General features: G+C 43.2%; 1 protein-coding gene across 1 annotated transcript; it reads left to right on the forward strand.

Annotated features, from left to right (window-relative positions):
* The first annotated feature begins 240 nt into the window (after window positions 1-240).
* On the forward strand, window positions 241-11,274 carry Lyg2 (lysozyme g2). Its single transcript, XM_050134598.1, has 7 exons — window positions 241-353; window positions 2,240-2,297; window positions 3,127-3,199; window positions 7,480-7,620; window positions 8,455-8,651; window positions 9,666-9,801; window positions 11,134-11,274. Exons 1-7 carry the CDS (start codon window positions 241-243, stop codon window positions 11,250-11,252), a joined length of 837 nt encoding a protein of 278 aa, XP_049990555.1. The 3' UTR covers window positions 11,253-11,274.
* Window positions 11,275-15,269: the final 3,995 nt, after the last annotated feature.

Genomic DNA, 15,269 nt, shown 5'->3' on the forward strand with positions numbered 1-15,269 from the left:
GGCCAGCCTGATCTACAGAGTGAGTTCCAGGACAGCCAGAGCTATTACACAAAGAAACCCTATCTCAAACAACAACAACAACGAAATCCTCATGTGTTCAAATTTAGCCATCTACTGGGTCAGTAGGTTATAGGCATTAAAGTCTCTATGAGTACAGCCACCTCTGCAATGCCTTTGCAAGCATTCTATCAAGCCTACTGCTCAAGTTCAATACATTTTAACTGAATCATTACAGGGGCAATGGGACACAGTGGATTCGGTCCATTCACATTAATCTGTGCCTTAGAAGCCACGGCACCACCAGAGATAATGGTGCGAGTCTTTGGGGTTGGTGTTATTGACTCAGACCACAGGTGAGGCTTTGGGTGCAAGCTGCTTTCCACCTTCTGTAACCATTGCTCTGCCGAGAGTTTGGTTTAGAGTGATCCCTCTGCTCTTGTGGAAACACTGGCTAAAGAGTCTCGTGAACCTAGGTTCCGATCCCGACTCTGCCACACAGTTACTGTGCCAGCTTCGATAAGTTGCTTAGCTTTTCTGAGTCTTGGTTTTCTTATTTCTAAAATAACAATACCCACCCCTATTGGAGGATGCAATATTTTAAGTACAAAGGAGTCTGGCATTTGAAGACTGTCAGGTAAGTTTTCTTCCACCACCCGCCCTCGAACAAAGCAGAATGATGTGCAAGTTGCAGAGGGTGTGGACATTCTGATTCTCTGCCTAGAAAGACGCTCAGCCTCACCTCTGAAAGTGGGGAGAGGAAGTGGGCATGCTCACAATCAACAGTATTCTGTGACTGCTGGTTCTTTCTAGGAGCATCTAGGGACAATAGAAGCCTCCACCTGGTTTTACCTTTAAATTCTTTCTCCATCCCTTCTTACTCCTTTCCTGAGCTTTCTTGTGTTTATCCTGGAAGTCTCCTATCCATAGCCCAAATCATCCCCGGCCAGCAGTTGGGCAGGCAACAAACACAATGCCTTGGTGTGACCTGAAAGATGGCATTGTTGCCAGTAATAACTTCCATGTTTCTAAAAGCTGCCTTAAGGCAACTAGTCTTGTGCAAAACCCCTTATTAGTAAACGAACAGCCCTGACTGCGGGGTTGACAGCGGAGATAGAGGAGGCCCTCTCTGAGTCATTTCCCTGAGACTCATGACAGGCATCAGGGATCACCCATCAGCTCAGACATCCTAGCCTCGCCATCCTGAATGCCCCTGCTTTGCAGGAAGGCATACATGACAGAAGTGGGTGTCCTGAGACATATGGATCAGTTCCATTTAGGCAACTTCTCCTAGGCTCTGCCATCTTCCTAGGAAACTGAAGAGTTGTTTAGCTCAGTGCCTTTGTGTTCCATCTTCTGGTGGATGGAAGGATTGTGGGCAGTCTTTGAAACATCCCTGATGTACGGAGAGCTCCAGGCTGAACTTCTTCCTCAAGTCTGGGAAATGTGCTTTGCCTTGTATAAGAAGGTTCTTTCCATTTCCTGTGTGTGTTTTCATCTCTTATACACGTGAAAAAAAAATGGTATTGTCTTGTTGAAGATACATTTACCACCAGCAAAACCCTTTTCTCCTACTTCCTTAGAAAGTTTGGGAGTGATAGAGCTAAAGAGGTGGCTCAGTCAGCAAGTGCTGAGCATGCAAACGAGAATCCCTGAGTTCAGATTCTCGGCACCCATGCAAGGTTCTGGGCACAGCGCCATGCATTTGTACTCCTAGTGTTTGGGAGACAGAGACAAGAGTATATAAGAATATAAGAGTATAAGAATATGAGTATAAGTATATATACTTAAAAGTATATATAAGAATATAAGCATAAGAATATATAAGAATATAAGAGTATATAAGAATAGCAGCTATTATTGCCTAGTTAGCGATAGGTCCAGTGAGAGACCCTGTCTCAAAAAAAAATGTGGAGCTTGAAAGAGGAAGCTATCTGATATTGACCTGTGACCCCGACACACACATGCATGCGCACACAGAGAAAACAGTGGGGACAAATGAGCACCCAGATTGCTACTCCCTGCCTTTCTGTTGCTCTTCTATAGCAGGTAGCTACCCTGTTAGAGGTGAGTTTGGAGTCAGAAGCCAAGTTCATCTGTCACAGTCGAGGGACACGATGGTACAAGATGTGTGACATCTTCGTGTGGGAACCCTGTGACACCAGAATGTGGAAATCGGCATCTCAGGTGAATTATCCATTCAGAAACGAGCTAGCATTTCCTGTTTATTTCTTCTTTCTAGGCCAATTATCGGCATCTTAATCTCAAATTTAGAAGACGCCTGGCTAGTGTCATTCCAGGTATCCAGAAATGGTCCACCAAATAGAGGCCTCCAGTACAACCTGGGGGTTCATTAGATTCATCAATTCATCGTGGTCAATAAACACTTTGAAGTCCTTTTGTGGAAAGAGCCACTTAAATCCAAAGTACAACTATAATCAGGTCTAATGAGGCCGATGGTTTAAAGGGAGGCCTTTAAATCATATATAAAACTCCTCTGCCAATCATTGGTACAGTACAAAAGCAGACGAGGCAGGTGAGTCTAAGTGCCCGTGCTTAAAAGCTTCCTTCTTGGTGGTGGAGTCACACTGAGCTCTGCTCAGCTGAATGAAGCCAGAGGGGCAGCGAGCCACTGCCTGATGGGTTCTCCAACTGTTATAGCTGTGTTATAGGACATAGTACAGTAAAGGCCACCACTCTGTCAAACCTTAACCTGCAGGGTGCTGCCACTAAAGGCTTCTTCAAAGGCAGGAGAGTTTTCTCTGGGAAGCTGCAAAGGAGGTAAGCGCTAGTTTTCTTGTATCTTGTGAAACGTATAAGATGCTTTATAAACGGAACCAAGGGAAGAACCTGTTTGGGAGGAGACGGAATGCAGCAAACCTCTAAGTGTATGTGGGGTGACGTACGTAAGAGGTGAGATCTGCATGGCACGGGATTGAAATGAACTGGGAATGCTCTAACGACATACAGGCTCGCGGCTACAGGAATGCTGCTGTAGAACTGGAAAATGGGCATTGAACTGGAAACGATGCCAAGCTTTTTTTTTTTTTATTTACTTTTTAAATCAGAGGAACTTCCTGTTAAGAAACCTTCATGTTTTAAGAGTAATCTGTTTCTGTTTCAAAGCAGAACAGGTCCCAAAGGATAAGAGTCGCCAGCATGCTACCCTTGGCGGTGTTCTGGGGACTGGTTGCCCTCATTGGTAAGTAACTGATTGGCATTTTTCCCTATTCCAGGGTGTCTGTTTTCTAACATAGTCAGAAAGAACAATGATTATATGCAATAGAAGAGTGGGCTCTCCTGGACTTGCTTGGCCATTAACCAACTGCTTATTTCTTGTCTTTGCTTTTCTTTGTGTGTGTGTGTCCATTAAAGTCCCTATTCCAGGGTGTCTGTTTTCTAACATAGTCAGAAAGAACAATGATTATATGCAATAGAAGAGTGGGCTCTCCTGGACTTGCTTGGCCATTAACCAACTGCTTATTTCTTGTCTTTGCTTTTCTTTGTGTGTGTGTGTCCATTCAGGTATGCATATAAATATATGTACGGGGTATGTGCGCACGCGTGTGCATGCATGCTCACACACACACAGAAGGAGAGGTTAAAATCAACATCAAGTGTTTTCCTCAATCATTCTCCACCTTTTTTTTCTTTTTTGAGATTGGGTCAGGCCTCTCACAGAACCTGGAGTTTATGATTTGGCTAGGCTGGCAGTCAAGCTAGCCCAATAAGCACAGCAACTGAGCTACCTCCCTAGCCTAGGCCAACTGCTTATCCTTAGGAGTGTTTTCTGTTTGCTAAGCGCACAAAGGAGATATTAGTGAGGATTTAAAATAATTAAATACTAATTGTTCTATGTATCTCTGACAATGCACCTACTTGGTGCATTCTTATGAAGAAAGAGGAGAATGGCACATGAAGAGAAAATTCTCGACTCCAGGTAGTGGGTTGAGAGTTATTAGATGAGTATAAGGAGAGGGAAAATCCATGAGTGTGGGAGCTGAGAATGAAAAGTTCACATCTATCGAGGACGTTCAGACCTGAAAGCCTTGGGGGAGGCCATGGAAAGAGTGAGGGAGGCATGGTGATCCCTATGAGAAGGGAAGAGCCTGCTGGATGGAAGAAACGACTTAGTAAAAGCCCTGTGTGGAGATGAAGTATTTGTGATAAAGTGAGCCGGTTGGTAAAGCCAGAACAGAAGATTTATTTAAACGTTTGCAATTATTTTACTATATGTATATGGGTGATTGGCCTGCCTGTATATGTCTGTGCACCATGTGCCTGCCTGTGCAGGACAGAAGAGGGCATTGGATACCCCAAAACTGTAATTGCAGATGGCTATGAACCACTGTGTGGGTGCTGGGACTAGAACCCTGGTCCTGGAGAAGGTTAGTGGGACAGAAAGGGATCTTGGACAAGAAGAGATGAACCAGGTGTGGTGTCTCACACCTGTAACCCTAGCACTCAGGAGGCTAATGCCAAAGAAGTGCCACACGTTTGAAATTCTCACTACAGAGTGAGAATTTGTCTCAACAAAAGATAGATGGATAGACAGACAGACAGATATAAGGAAAGAAAATGTGGAAACGGTAGTTTAAGAAAAATGAAGAGCAATTGTAAGCAGTGTTCAGTTGTCATGATAGACTGAGAAGAGAGTTCTTTGAAAGTCTTCCTTCTAAGTTTGGAAACGGGAGCCCAACCCAAGAGCAATAATTTGCAGTTACTTTTGGTCAAAAGCAAAGCAACATGTTTTTAAAGTTTTTACTCATTTTTAATTGCAGAGTTGTATAGCCAGTGAATTAATTATGAGCCACCGTATGATCTGTGTACAAGTGAAGGATGACCAATCTTAAAAAGACCTGTGTGTTGATGTTAGCACAAGCTCACGATCATATTGCAGGTCTCTTAAAGCAACGATTCTCAAGCATGCATGAAAGTCACCTGAGGGGCAATGGTGGCGCACGCCTTTAATCCCAGCACTCGGGAGGCAGAGGCAGGTGGATCTCTGTGAGTTCGAGGCCAGCCTGGTCTGCTAAGCAAGTGCTAGTCCAGGCTCCAAAGCTACACAGAGAAGCCCTGTCTTGAAAACAAACAAACAAATAAAATATTAACTAAGAATGCTACTTGGCCTTGGGGGGGTCAACATTTCTGAGTCAATATACATGGTATTGAGGAGCCCCAGGGCAAACATTTTTTTAATAAGTATCCCAGGTTGCTTTGAAGTCTGTGGGATGCAGGCTACACAGTAAACATGACAAAGGCCTCCTCTCTGTTAATAGATAGTGAGCCTGTCGATATATTTATAGTAATGTAAGGAATCAGGGGCCAAGAACAAAGTGTAAGGATGATTTTGTTCACCTTTTTAATATAGGTGAACAAAAAAGGCTTGCTGATTAAAGCAAATTTTTGGGTACTGAGGATTGAAACTTTGTTCGATAAGCCCTGCAATAAGCCCCATTCCAGTAGTGTCACAGTAGCTAAAGCTTGAATTCCACCTTGTAGCCTAGAATGGCCCTTAACTCCCGATCCCCTAATGCTATTGAGTGTGGGGATTGCGGATGTGTTCCTCCACTCCCAGTTTATGTCTTGTTGGTGATAAAACCCAGAGCTTGACACAAGTTAGGCCAGCGCTCTACTTGATGTGTTCTGAGCTCCACCACCTGGCCTAAAAATTCTTTTTTTTTTTTTTTTTTTTCCTCAGACAGGGTTTCTCTATGTAACAGTCCTACCTGTCCTGGAACTAGGTCTACAAGAGCTGGCCTCAAATTCACAGAGATCCACTTGCCTCCCGAGGGCTGGGATTAAAGGCGTCCACTACCACCGCCGGGCTCTAAAACTTCTTTTAGCTAAAATAAAATAAATTATTTTAGCTGTAGAAAATTTCAAACCTACAAAACAGAGAATTGTATAGTAAGCTTTCCCAAACCCATAACAAGCTTTTACAGCTTCAACCCTTTGCCTCTCTTATTTTACCAAGCCTCCCCCCACCTCGCCTACTTTGTTTGGCTTTGAAGTTTGGTGTGTGTGTGTGTGTGTGTGTATGCACGCATGCATGTGTGTTCATGCACATACATATCTGTATGTGACATGCATATGTTTGGTTGGAGTCTTTTAGAGCAAATTTATAACAACAAACTCTTTTGTCTCGGGCTGGAGAGATGGTTCAGCTGTTAGGAGCAGTGACTGCTCTTCTAGAGGACCCAGGCCTGATTCCCAGTATCTCATGATGGTTCACAACTGTCTGTAGCTCCAGTTTCCACCATAGTGGTCGCGGAGCAGGAAGAAGGGGTCAGTTTCTGCATAGATGTCTTTATTCTGTAGCCTCATTCCCAAACCAGGTACCTTAGATTTTATGTGCATCTGTATTATGGAGTCCATTATTCCTTCGCTCTGGTGTACAGTTGTTCCTAAGTATCAGTGTGGTGGTTTTATGACTCCTGTGAATATGAAAATCTGAGAATGGTCCATCCCTATTCCTAATAAAATGGAATATGATTTGCATAGCAACCCACACATCTCTTGTATTTTAAATCAACTTTAGAAGATATTTAAATTTTTAAGATTTATTTTATATATGAGTGACCTATCTGCATGTGTGCCTTTATGACAGAAGAGGGTATCAGATCCCACTAGAGATAGTTGTAGGCCACCATGTGGGTGCTGGGAATTGAACTCAGGACCTCTGGAAGAGCACCCAGTGCTTTTAACTGCTGAGCAATTTCTCCAGCCCCTTTATATGATTTATAAGATTTTTAATATTTAATGCAATGTGAATAGTAACAAGTCTTTCTGTGTCCCAGCAATTCCCAAATAATGACACGGAGACTTAATTAATTATGAAAACTTGGCCTATAGCTTAGGCTTCTTCCTAACTAGCTCTTATAACTTAAAATAACCCATTTATGATAACCTACATTCTGGTACATGACTGTGGCTGTGACCTTTCCTCCTGTGCATCCATCCCGCTTGCTCTGTATCTCTTGGCATCTCCACCTTTCTTCTTCCCAGAATCCTCTCTGTCTCTGGAAGTCCTGCCTAACCTCTTCCTGTCTAGCTATTGACCATATAGCTCTTTATTAAACCAATCAGAAGACACCTCAACAAAGACATGACTTCACAGGGGAAACATATTCTACAACAGTGAATACTATGTAAACAGTACCTATTCTATATTTCTTGATATATATAAACATACATGACATTATAAAACCTATATGCACTGATTTTCACACGTATTTCCATTGTGTTCTGGAATAACGCCTAGAAGTTAAAACAGTTTGGAATCAAATTTTTGCCTTGACTGACTGATGAATTATTGGTAGAAAAAGGAGTTGAGCAGGAATAAATTATGGTCTCTACTCTTGCATAACTTTGTGTGTGTGTGTGTGTGTGTGTGTGTGTGTGTGTGTGTGTGGTGTGTAGTCAGCCAAATCCAGCAGTGTTTTCTCACAGGATTTACATAGATCATCATTTGCCTTCCAGGCACTTCCAGGGGCTCACACCCCCTCACTCATTCTATGAACCCTCATCTGCATGCTCGACTTTACCATGGTTGCTATGGAGACATCATGACTATGGAGACTTTTGGGGCCCCCTGTGACATCAATAATCTGATGAACTGTGGTAAGTACAAAGAGAGCAGGGTCCTGGCCATCATTCCCACTATCATTTACAAAGTTTTCCTTAGGAGGTAATTGGTTTTGAAAAGGGGCCGACATTACAATAACAATCATGAATCAAAATTAAAACTTAAAAAAGTACGCTGGATATGGTGGTGCACACCTTTAAACCTAACTCTCCCAAGGCAGAAAGAAATGGATCTGAGGCTATACTCTATATTTTGAGTGCTAGGCCAACCAGGAAAACCCTGTCTAAAAACAAAAACAAACAAACAAAACAAAATAAAACAAAAGCGCCCTAGCCAACCTAACCACTTTTTGTTTTCTTCCTGATTTTTTCCAAATGTCAAGGTGTGTTGATTTTGATACAGCAAAACCATTCCTCAAATAAAAGGCTCAGTTCTGACTTTGTTGTGTTTGGTTCGTGCTGCAGCATGAGTATTCTAAGGCAAGCAGAGTCTCTTGCTCTTGACATGTCCCTCCTCTGCAATTCCATTCCAAAATCTTCTCCACGCAAGGCCGCGTTTAAACCCATGTTTTCAAGGCACGGACCAGAGGCTCAGCAAGGAGTCACATCCTCCGGCACAGAACTGGCTGGTGGCAGTGGCTCCACTGACTTCTAGTAAGGCAGGAAGCAGAGAGACAAGCGCAGCGACTCCAACAGGAGTTGGTGGACCTGCCTAGGTTTCTGCAATTAGAGGTCCGACTGACCTAAGAACGGTCTTGGAATGATCGTCCTGAGCTGTGGGTGTGATCAGAAGCTGAGGCTGAATTAGTAAACTCTGAGAACCCGTCCTTTTCTGGAGTAGAGGAAATGGTTTCTTTTCTTTTGACATAGGGGTCCACGGTTCCGAAATGTTTGCCGAGATGGACTTGAAAGCCATCAAGCCTTACCGCATCCTCATCAAAGAAGTGGGACAGAGATACTGCATCGACCCCGCTATCATCGCCGCCATCATCTCCAGAGAAAGCCATGGTGGAGTTGTCCTGCAAAATGGCTGGGACCATAGGGGGCAGAAATTTGGTTTGATGCAGGTAGATAGCCAGAGACTTTCCATCAGCCCAGCTCTATCTCTCCTTGCAGAAGTTCAGCCCAAACTCAAAGTCCATTTCAGGACATGAACATCCGAGTGCCTGAGCTTAGGGAATGCGGTACACTTTGCTCTGTGACATATCTGTGGTGTTTCACTCAAGGACTAGAATTTCTTTAAAGTGTTTCCTGTGTCTCATAACTACAATGTATCAACTATACCTATATCTATAGATATTATAAACCACATGAACTATACTTCAATTGGGAAAAGTTCATAAAGGTTACTATTAACCCTTAAGTAATAATAATAATAATAATAATAATAATAAATGTCTTCTTGGGGCTCCTGAAGTAGTAAAACTCATGAACGTGAATTGAAATACTATAATTGAGCCCCTCTTCAGCTACCTTTGTTCCTTTGGATTAACTGGAGGAAGGGGAGCCTCATTATCTAGATATTTTTTTCCAGGTCTTTTGTTTGTTGGTTCTGAGTCAAGCAGCAACTCACTCTGTAACTCTGGCCAAGCTGAAACTTGCTTAGTAGCCCACGCTGGCCTAGAGCTTGTGGTAGCTCTCCTGCCTCCGCCTCTTTAGTTACCTATATCTCCAAGTCTAGCAGAAACAATGTTTTATTTGACTTGGTTACATAATTATTTTCATTGTAAATGTCTAGGGGTTGGATAGTAGTTACTATTCGTTTTGAAACATATTTTCCTTCTCACCCTCCTCCTCCTTCCTTCTTTTGCTTATCAGAAAGCCCCAAGTGAGCTTATCCCAAACTGGTATTTCTCTGACTCTCGCTGTAAAAGACAATACATTGGAGTATATAGCCTTCTGTGGATCAAAGGAAAGATGCTGAAGCCAGCATTTGAATTTGAATACAAAGTGTGGGGGGGGGGCGGGAATGAAAGATGCTGAACCCAGTGTTTGAACTTAAATCCAAAGAGGGAGACCTAGGAACAGTGGAAACTGTGCCACCTTGCCCAGATACCAATACAACTGTTTGGATTTTCCAGCTTGATAAAATGCACCATCCTATTGGCTCTTGGGACAGCAAAGAACACCTTCTACAGTCTGTTGGGATTCTAGCAGAGAAGATTAAGGCAATCCAGAGAAAATTTCCCACATGGAATTCAGCTCAGCACCTCAAAGGTAGGCTTTATGTCTAGAGCTGTATCTAAATGAGCGGTGAATGAGACTCCTAACAGCAAATGTGCCCTAGAAGCATCCCCACTGGGTTGACGGGGAGGAAGCCCATCTTAAAGAGTGCCTTAGCATCCTCTGAGCCATGCATGTCTTAACACCCTTAGCCCTCCTACAAGATGTTGGCTTTCTTATTGTCCTTCTAGCCAACTAGTAAGCCACTGGATGACACCTTAAACATTAACACAATAGTTAAAAAGTGTTTACCTTCTCATAGCTTTTCCCCCTGATCCAACACTATTAACTATTCTCCAAATTGCTTGAATAAACGTTTACTCTGCAATGTTAGAGCTTCAGTTACCCCAAGAAGTCTAAGTGAAAATTTCTGTTTGGCTGAACTCAGAGCCCCTCGAGTTCAGCAGCTCCCTGATGGAAACCACTCACTAGCCCCGCCACCATATGTTCCTTTTGCTTTCGTTTTATGTATGTATGTATGTATGTATGTATGTATGTATGTATGTATGTATATATATATTTAGAGACACTGCTATAGCCAGTCATCATAGCCAGGAAAAAAAATGATTATTTTTCTTCTTGGACTCATTTGTTTTTTTCTTTCTATCCATCCAGCCACACCAATTCCTCAGTTTCTCTTACAGGATCATGATTTGTATATTCACATTATTCTCTCTTTCCACACTTTAACAGTCTGAACTCTGAGCAAAGAATTTTCTATCTCAAGGTCCTCGAAGGTAGGAAGGAGAATATGAGCATAAAGTACAATTCATTTAAATATACTAATGATGATTGAAGACAAACTTCTAGGGTAAAATAGTGCATGCATGTACACAGGCCTCCACGAGGAATGAATACATCGTGTGTATCTTGCACACAGTGAGGAGCCTTTTCTGGCACTCAGGGGTGTTTTAAAACCTATGAATGAGGGGCCTGGAAAAAAATGACTCAGTGGTTAAAAGCACTGGCTGCTCTTTCAGAGGACCTGGGTTCAATTCCCAACAACCACATGGTGGCTCACAACAATCTGTAATGAGATCTGGTGCCCTCTTCTGACTTGCAGGCATACATGCAGGCAGAACACTGTACAGATAATAATCATGAAAAAAACAAACATGAATGAGTGAAGAAGTGAATTGTTGACTAGATGAGAAAATGTCACAATCTTGTATTAGTTCTATCAGATCTGTGCTATGTAAAGAGAGACAGAAACCTTGTTACTCTGGAATATTTGCCCGGAGGGTGGAGAGTTAATATCCTGGGAGCTCATGTTTTATGTCTACTGACAGCTAATATTGGAATCTAAACCTCTGTGTTTCATTTCAGGTGGTCTGGCTGCTTTTAAGTCAGGACTGGAAACCATTGTTACTCCTGCAGACATAGAAGCTGATTTAGTTGATGATCTTATTGCCCGAGCCAAATTCTATAAAAGACATGGCTTCTAGGCAGAGGCGCATTGACGTGGAACTCAACTGGCCCCTCTTTCAAAGTTTAATATTAGCCCATTGCACTCAATAGGAACAAATAGATAGAATTATGAAAGAAAGTTCATTGCTAAACTTTTTAATAAAAGCAAGCAAAAGAAAGGAAGGAAAGAAGGAAGAGAGGTGGGGATATAGTTCAGTTGTTGAGCTCTTGTCTAGCATGTGCAAGGCTCCAGGTTCCATCTTTATCACAAAGAAGAAAGAAAAGACCCTAAGTCCACATATGGTTCCTAAGAAATAGTCATAGACATATGTACAATTTCATTGCTGTCAATATGAACATCATGGCACATGGCAAGTGCCTGTTCTGGCCAGGCTTCATTTTAGACCATGATTTGAACCTCTACTGTGCCTAGCAGAATTACTAATAAGAAGTGAACCTTTGTCTGTTTCCCAGTTTTTGTCCCAATTGCTAGGGCTTATGAGATATTTCTGTCTCAGAGGAGATGAAGGCTGCTGGCTGTGGATTTTGGTTGCCCCTTCAAGAGAAGACACAATAATGTGTTGGGTTGTGAAGCTTTGGTACCCCTGCCAAGTGACTCCTAGGTCTTTTGTTCTTCCTTCCTTCCTTCCTTCCTTCCTTCCTTCCTTCCTTCCTTCCTTCCTTCCTTCCTTCCTTCCTTTCTTCTCTCTCTTTCTTTCTTTGAGACAGGGTTTCTCTCTGTAGCTTTGGAGCCTGTCCTGGAACTTCCTCTGTAGACCAGGCTGGCCTCGAACTCACAGAGATCCGCCTGTCTCTGCCTCTCGAGTGTTGTGATTAAAGGTGTGTGCCACCACTGTCTGACAGTTTTTTTGTTCTTGTTGGACATTTTCTGCCTGTCCCCCCTCTTGCTGAGAAGGAGCCAAAATTTTATCATCCTTCCTTTGGTTACTTTGGAAAGAGTCAGGTAAACCATTTCTGCCCAAAGTCTACCCAGTCCACCCAAAATTAGAACCAGGAATCACTGTTTTTGAGACAAGGTCTCACTCTATATCCCAAACTGCCCTCAAACTCATAGATTCTCTTGCCTCTGCTTTTCAAGTCCTGGTCTTACAAGTGTGGGCCATCACACCTGCTGTGTAATCATCTCTTAGGATTCGACAAAGCCAAAGCTTTCCCAGCTATTGAATGTCTTTGTTCTCCTCCCTGCATGATTTCTTTTGGACTTTCCCCTGGAAACGTTGATTTCATTCAACATCAGCCCCTTTGATGTCAGCTACTGTGTAAGCCAGATAAGCTCCCAGTAATTAATAAAACTGGAAGTAGTACACTGGCTTACACCTTGAATCTGTGTGCCTGGGGTTCTTGTTCTGACCGACACACTGAGAGAAGTCCTATAGAGGGCCAGATATTAAAGGCCTCTTGGTTTGGTTCCCTCAGGACCAGACCTGTGACAAAAATGTGGGTGCAAATAGTTTATGTTGGGGAGGGGGACACAGAAAACAGTTCTAAAGTGGTTCAGTGATAAGGGATGAGAAAATAGTGAAAGGTGTCACCAAGCCAACCACTCTAGTGCGCAGTGGGACTCAGCCTTGCAGGAAAGCCATGTGGAAGTGTGCGGGACATTCACCTCAGAATTAACTAACTGTATGGCGCAGGACTAGAGTCTCTGAAAGCCACTGGGTGGCGGTGTCTTCCTCTGGGTGGGGAGGGTGTGGCTTCTACACAAGCACAGATATAGGGCACTGGTCCAAACTTCCAAGACCAAGAGTTTCAGACACAAGCAGGCAGATCAAGCGAGAATTCCATTGAGAGGCTCGGGGACACAGAGGTACTGACAACCTCTGCTCCACAAGGCAGGGAGCATCCTTCCAGGGCTTCCTGTTTACATCTCTGACTGAAAAACACAAGTCTATAATGCCTCCTGCCTCTGTGCCAGGCTGCTGCAGAATCTCCTAGAACGGCTGTTGAATCACAATCGAACTATCTCAGTCACCATCTGTAGCACAATAGCGAATTCTCGGGAATTTAAGATGTTAATCCCCAAATACGGCACCATTAAATTTTCTTGTGTCTCCACCCACCTCAGTCTTCTTCAGCTTTGCTGCCTGTGCTCCTCTTGGAGATAATGATCATGGGTCAGGTTTTCCATTGGAAAGTTGAACTTTCACTTTAAAAATTTTCTCAAAATGGGGGGTGAATGGAGTTGCTATCATTTGGATCTAGAATGCCCCACCCAAGCCCACATGTTAAAGGCTTGGCCCCAACCTGGCATCAACAGGAGGAGGTAGCATTTTCAAACGGTCTTCTAGCCACGGAGGACACACCCTGGGAGCTGATATCAAGCCCCAGCCTCTCTTTCCCCCTTCCATTCATTCTCAACTGCTATGAGGTCAGCAGATCTCCCTCCTACATCCCCTACCGTGTGTTGTTTTGATAAAGTTTGTTTGAATTTTCTTTGATGCACCATCTGATATAAGTGCTTCTGAGAAATGGCCTTGCTGTGCAGCCAAGGCTGGCCTCAGACTCATAAATCTTTTGCCTCAATCTCACCAACATTAGGATTACAGGTCTGCACTATAATACCTGATCATATCTATCATATGAACACAGAAGCATCTGCATTTCTCTGTAATTACTGCACTTGGTATAATTACCTCTATCGACTAACAATTTTTTCATACAAGGAAGCTAGCAATGAGAATATGAAGAATTACTTAGTGCCTACGACTACTTGTTCCATATTTTAATAATTTCAAAGAAAACAAAAACAAAAGTAGACAAAAGTAAAAGTAGACAGAAATAACGCACAGATCAGTTCTCAGTTTGCTGGATGCCATTTTAAGGGTAACCTTTTTTATTTAGGGACCAGTGTTTTATATCTGACTCTTTGTTTTGTTTTTCAAGATAGGATTTCTTTCCTTGTGTAGCCCTGGCTGTCTTGACACTAGATCTGCAGACCAGGCTGCCCTTGAACTCACAGAGATCTGCCTACCTCTTCCTCCCATATGCCGGGATTAAAGGCGTGCACCACAACCACCTGACTTTATATCTGACTCATATTTGGAAATGGTCAGACCATTTTGGTCTAGAGGCCAGACCAAACCTCTGGCCAGACAAATATAGACCAAAGCAGATAAATCCAAATGAAGCAATCCTTAGAGACATGAAGTCAGGACTAAGGAACCAGTCCTTACAAGGTCTTGAGACCAACCACGTGAAGCAGAGGAACCTCAATCTGAAGAGCTTGCCACCCACACAACTCTTGGGGTGTACTGCCCCTTGCCATATATCAACTCTTGGGGTGTACTGCCCCTTGCCATATATCAAAGCACAGACTTGGAACTGACACAGGAACACGCCAGCCAGTGCTCACCGGATGGACTTGTTTCAACCGGTAGACTCCTGCAAGTCACGCATGTAACCCCTCTCTTCCTTGAAATGGGACAAGATCTGTGGTTTGATTCTGGCCAGTAGAACATGATCAAGATGCTTTATGTACTTAATAATATCCATCTTGCTAGTCTCCCCAGTGTTGGTTTGGAAGAGGTGGCTTTCCATCAGTTCTACAATCACACAGAAGTGAATTCTGCCAATAATCGCAGAGACTGGAAGCAGGGCCCTGCTCAATCTTAATGCTGAGAACCCAACATCAGTAGGAACTATTTACTGCAGATTTGTGAGACTCTAAGCCAGTGGTTCTGGACCTGTGGGTCATGACCCCTTTGAGGGTGGAAAGACCCTTCCTTTCACAGGGGTCGCTAAGACTATCTGAAAACACAGATTTTATATTGCAATTCATAACAGGAGCAAAATTAGAGTTAGAAAGTAGCAACAAAAATAATTTTATGGTTGGGGGGTCACCATGACATGAGGAACTGCATTTAAGGATTGCAGCACTAGGAAGGCTGAGAAGCACGGCTCTGAGCAGTCTACCCAGCTTTGCTATCACCGCACTTCTGACTCAGAGAAAGCAAGTGCCTTAAAAAGCAGCTTCACTTGTGCAACAACAGAGCCCCATTTCCTATGCCCTGGACTGTTTCTTCTCTAGACATTTT

Source organism: Alexandromys fortis, unplaced genomic scaffold, assembly GCF_014885135.2.
Source record: "Alexandromys fortis isolate MF-2015 unplaced genomic scaffold, M_Fortis_MF-2015_v1.1 scaffold_20, whole genome shotgun sequence".
Taxonomy (NCBI): domain Eukaryota; kingdom Metazoa; phylum Chordata; class Mammalia; order Rodentia; family Cricetidae; genus Alexandromys; species Alexandromys fortis.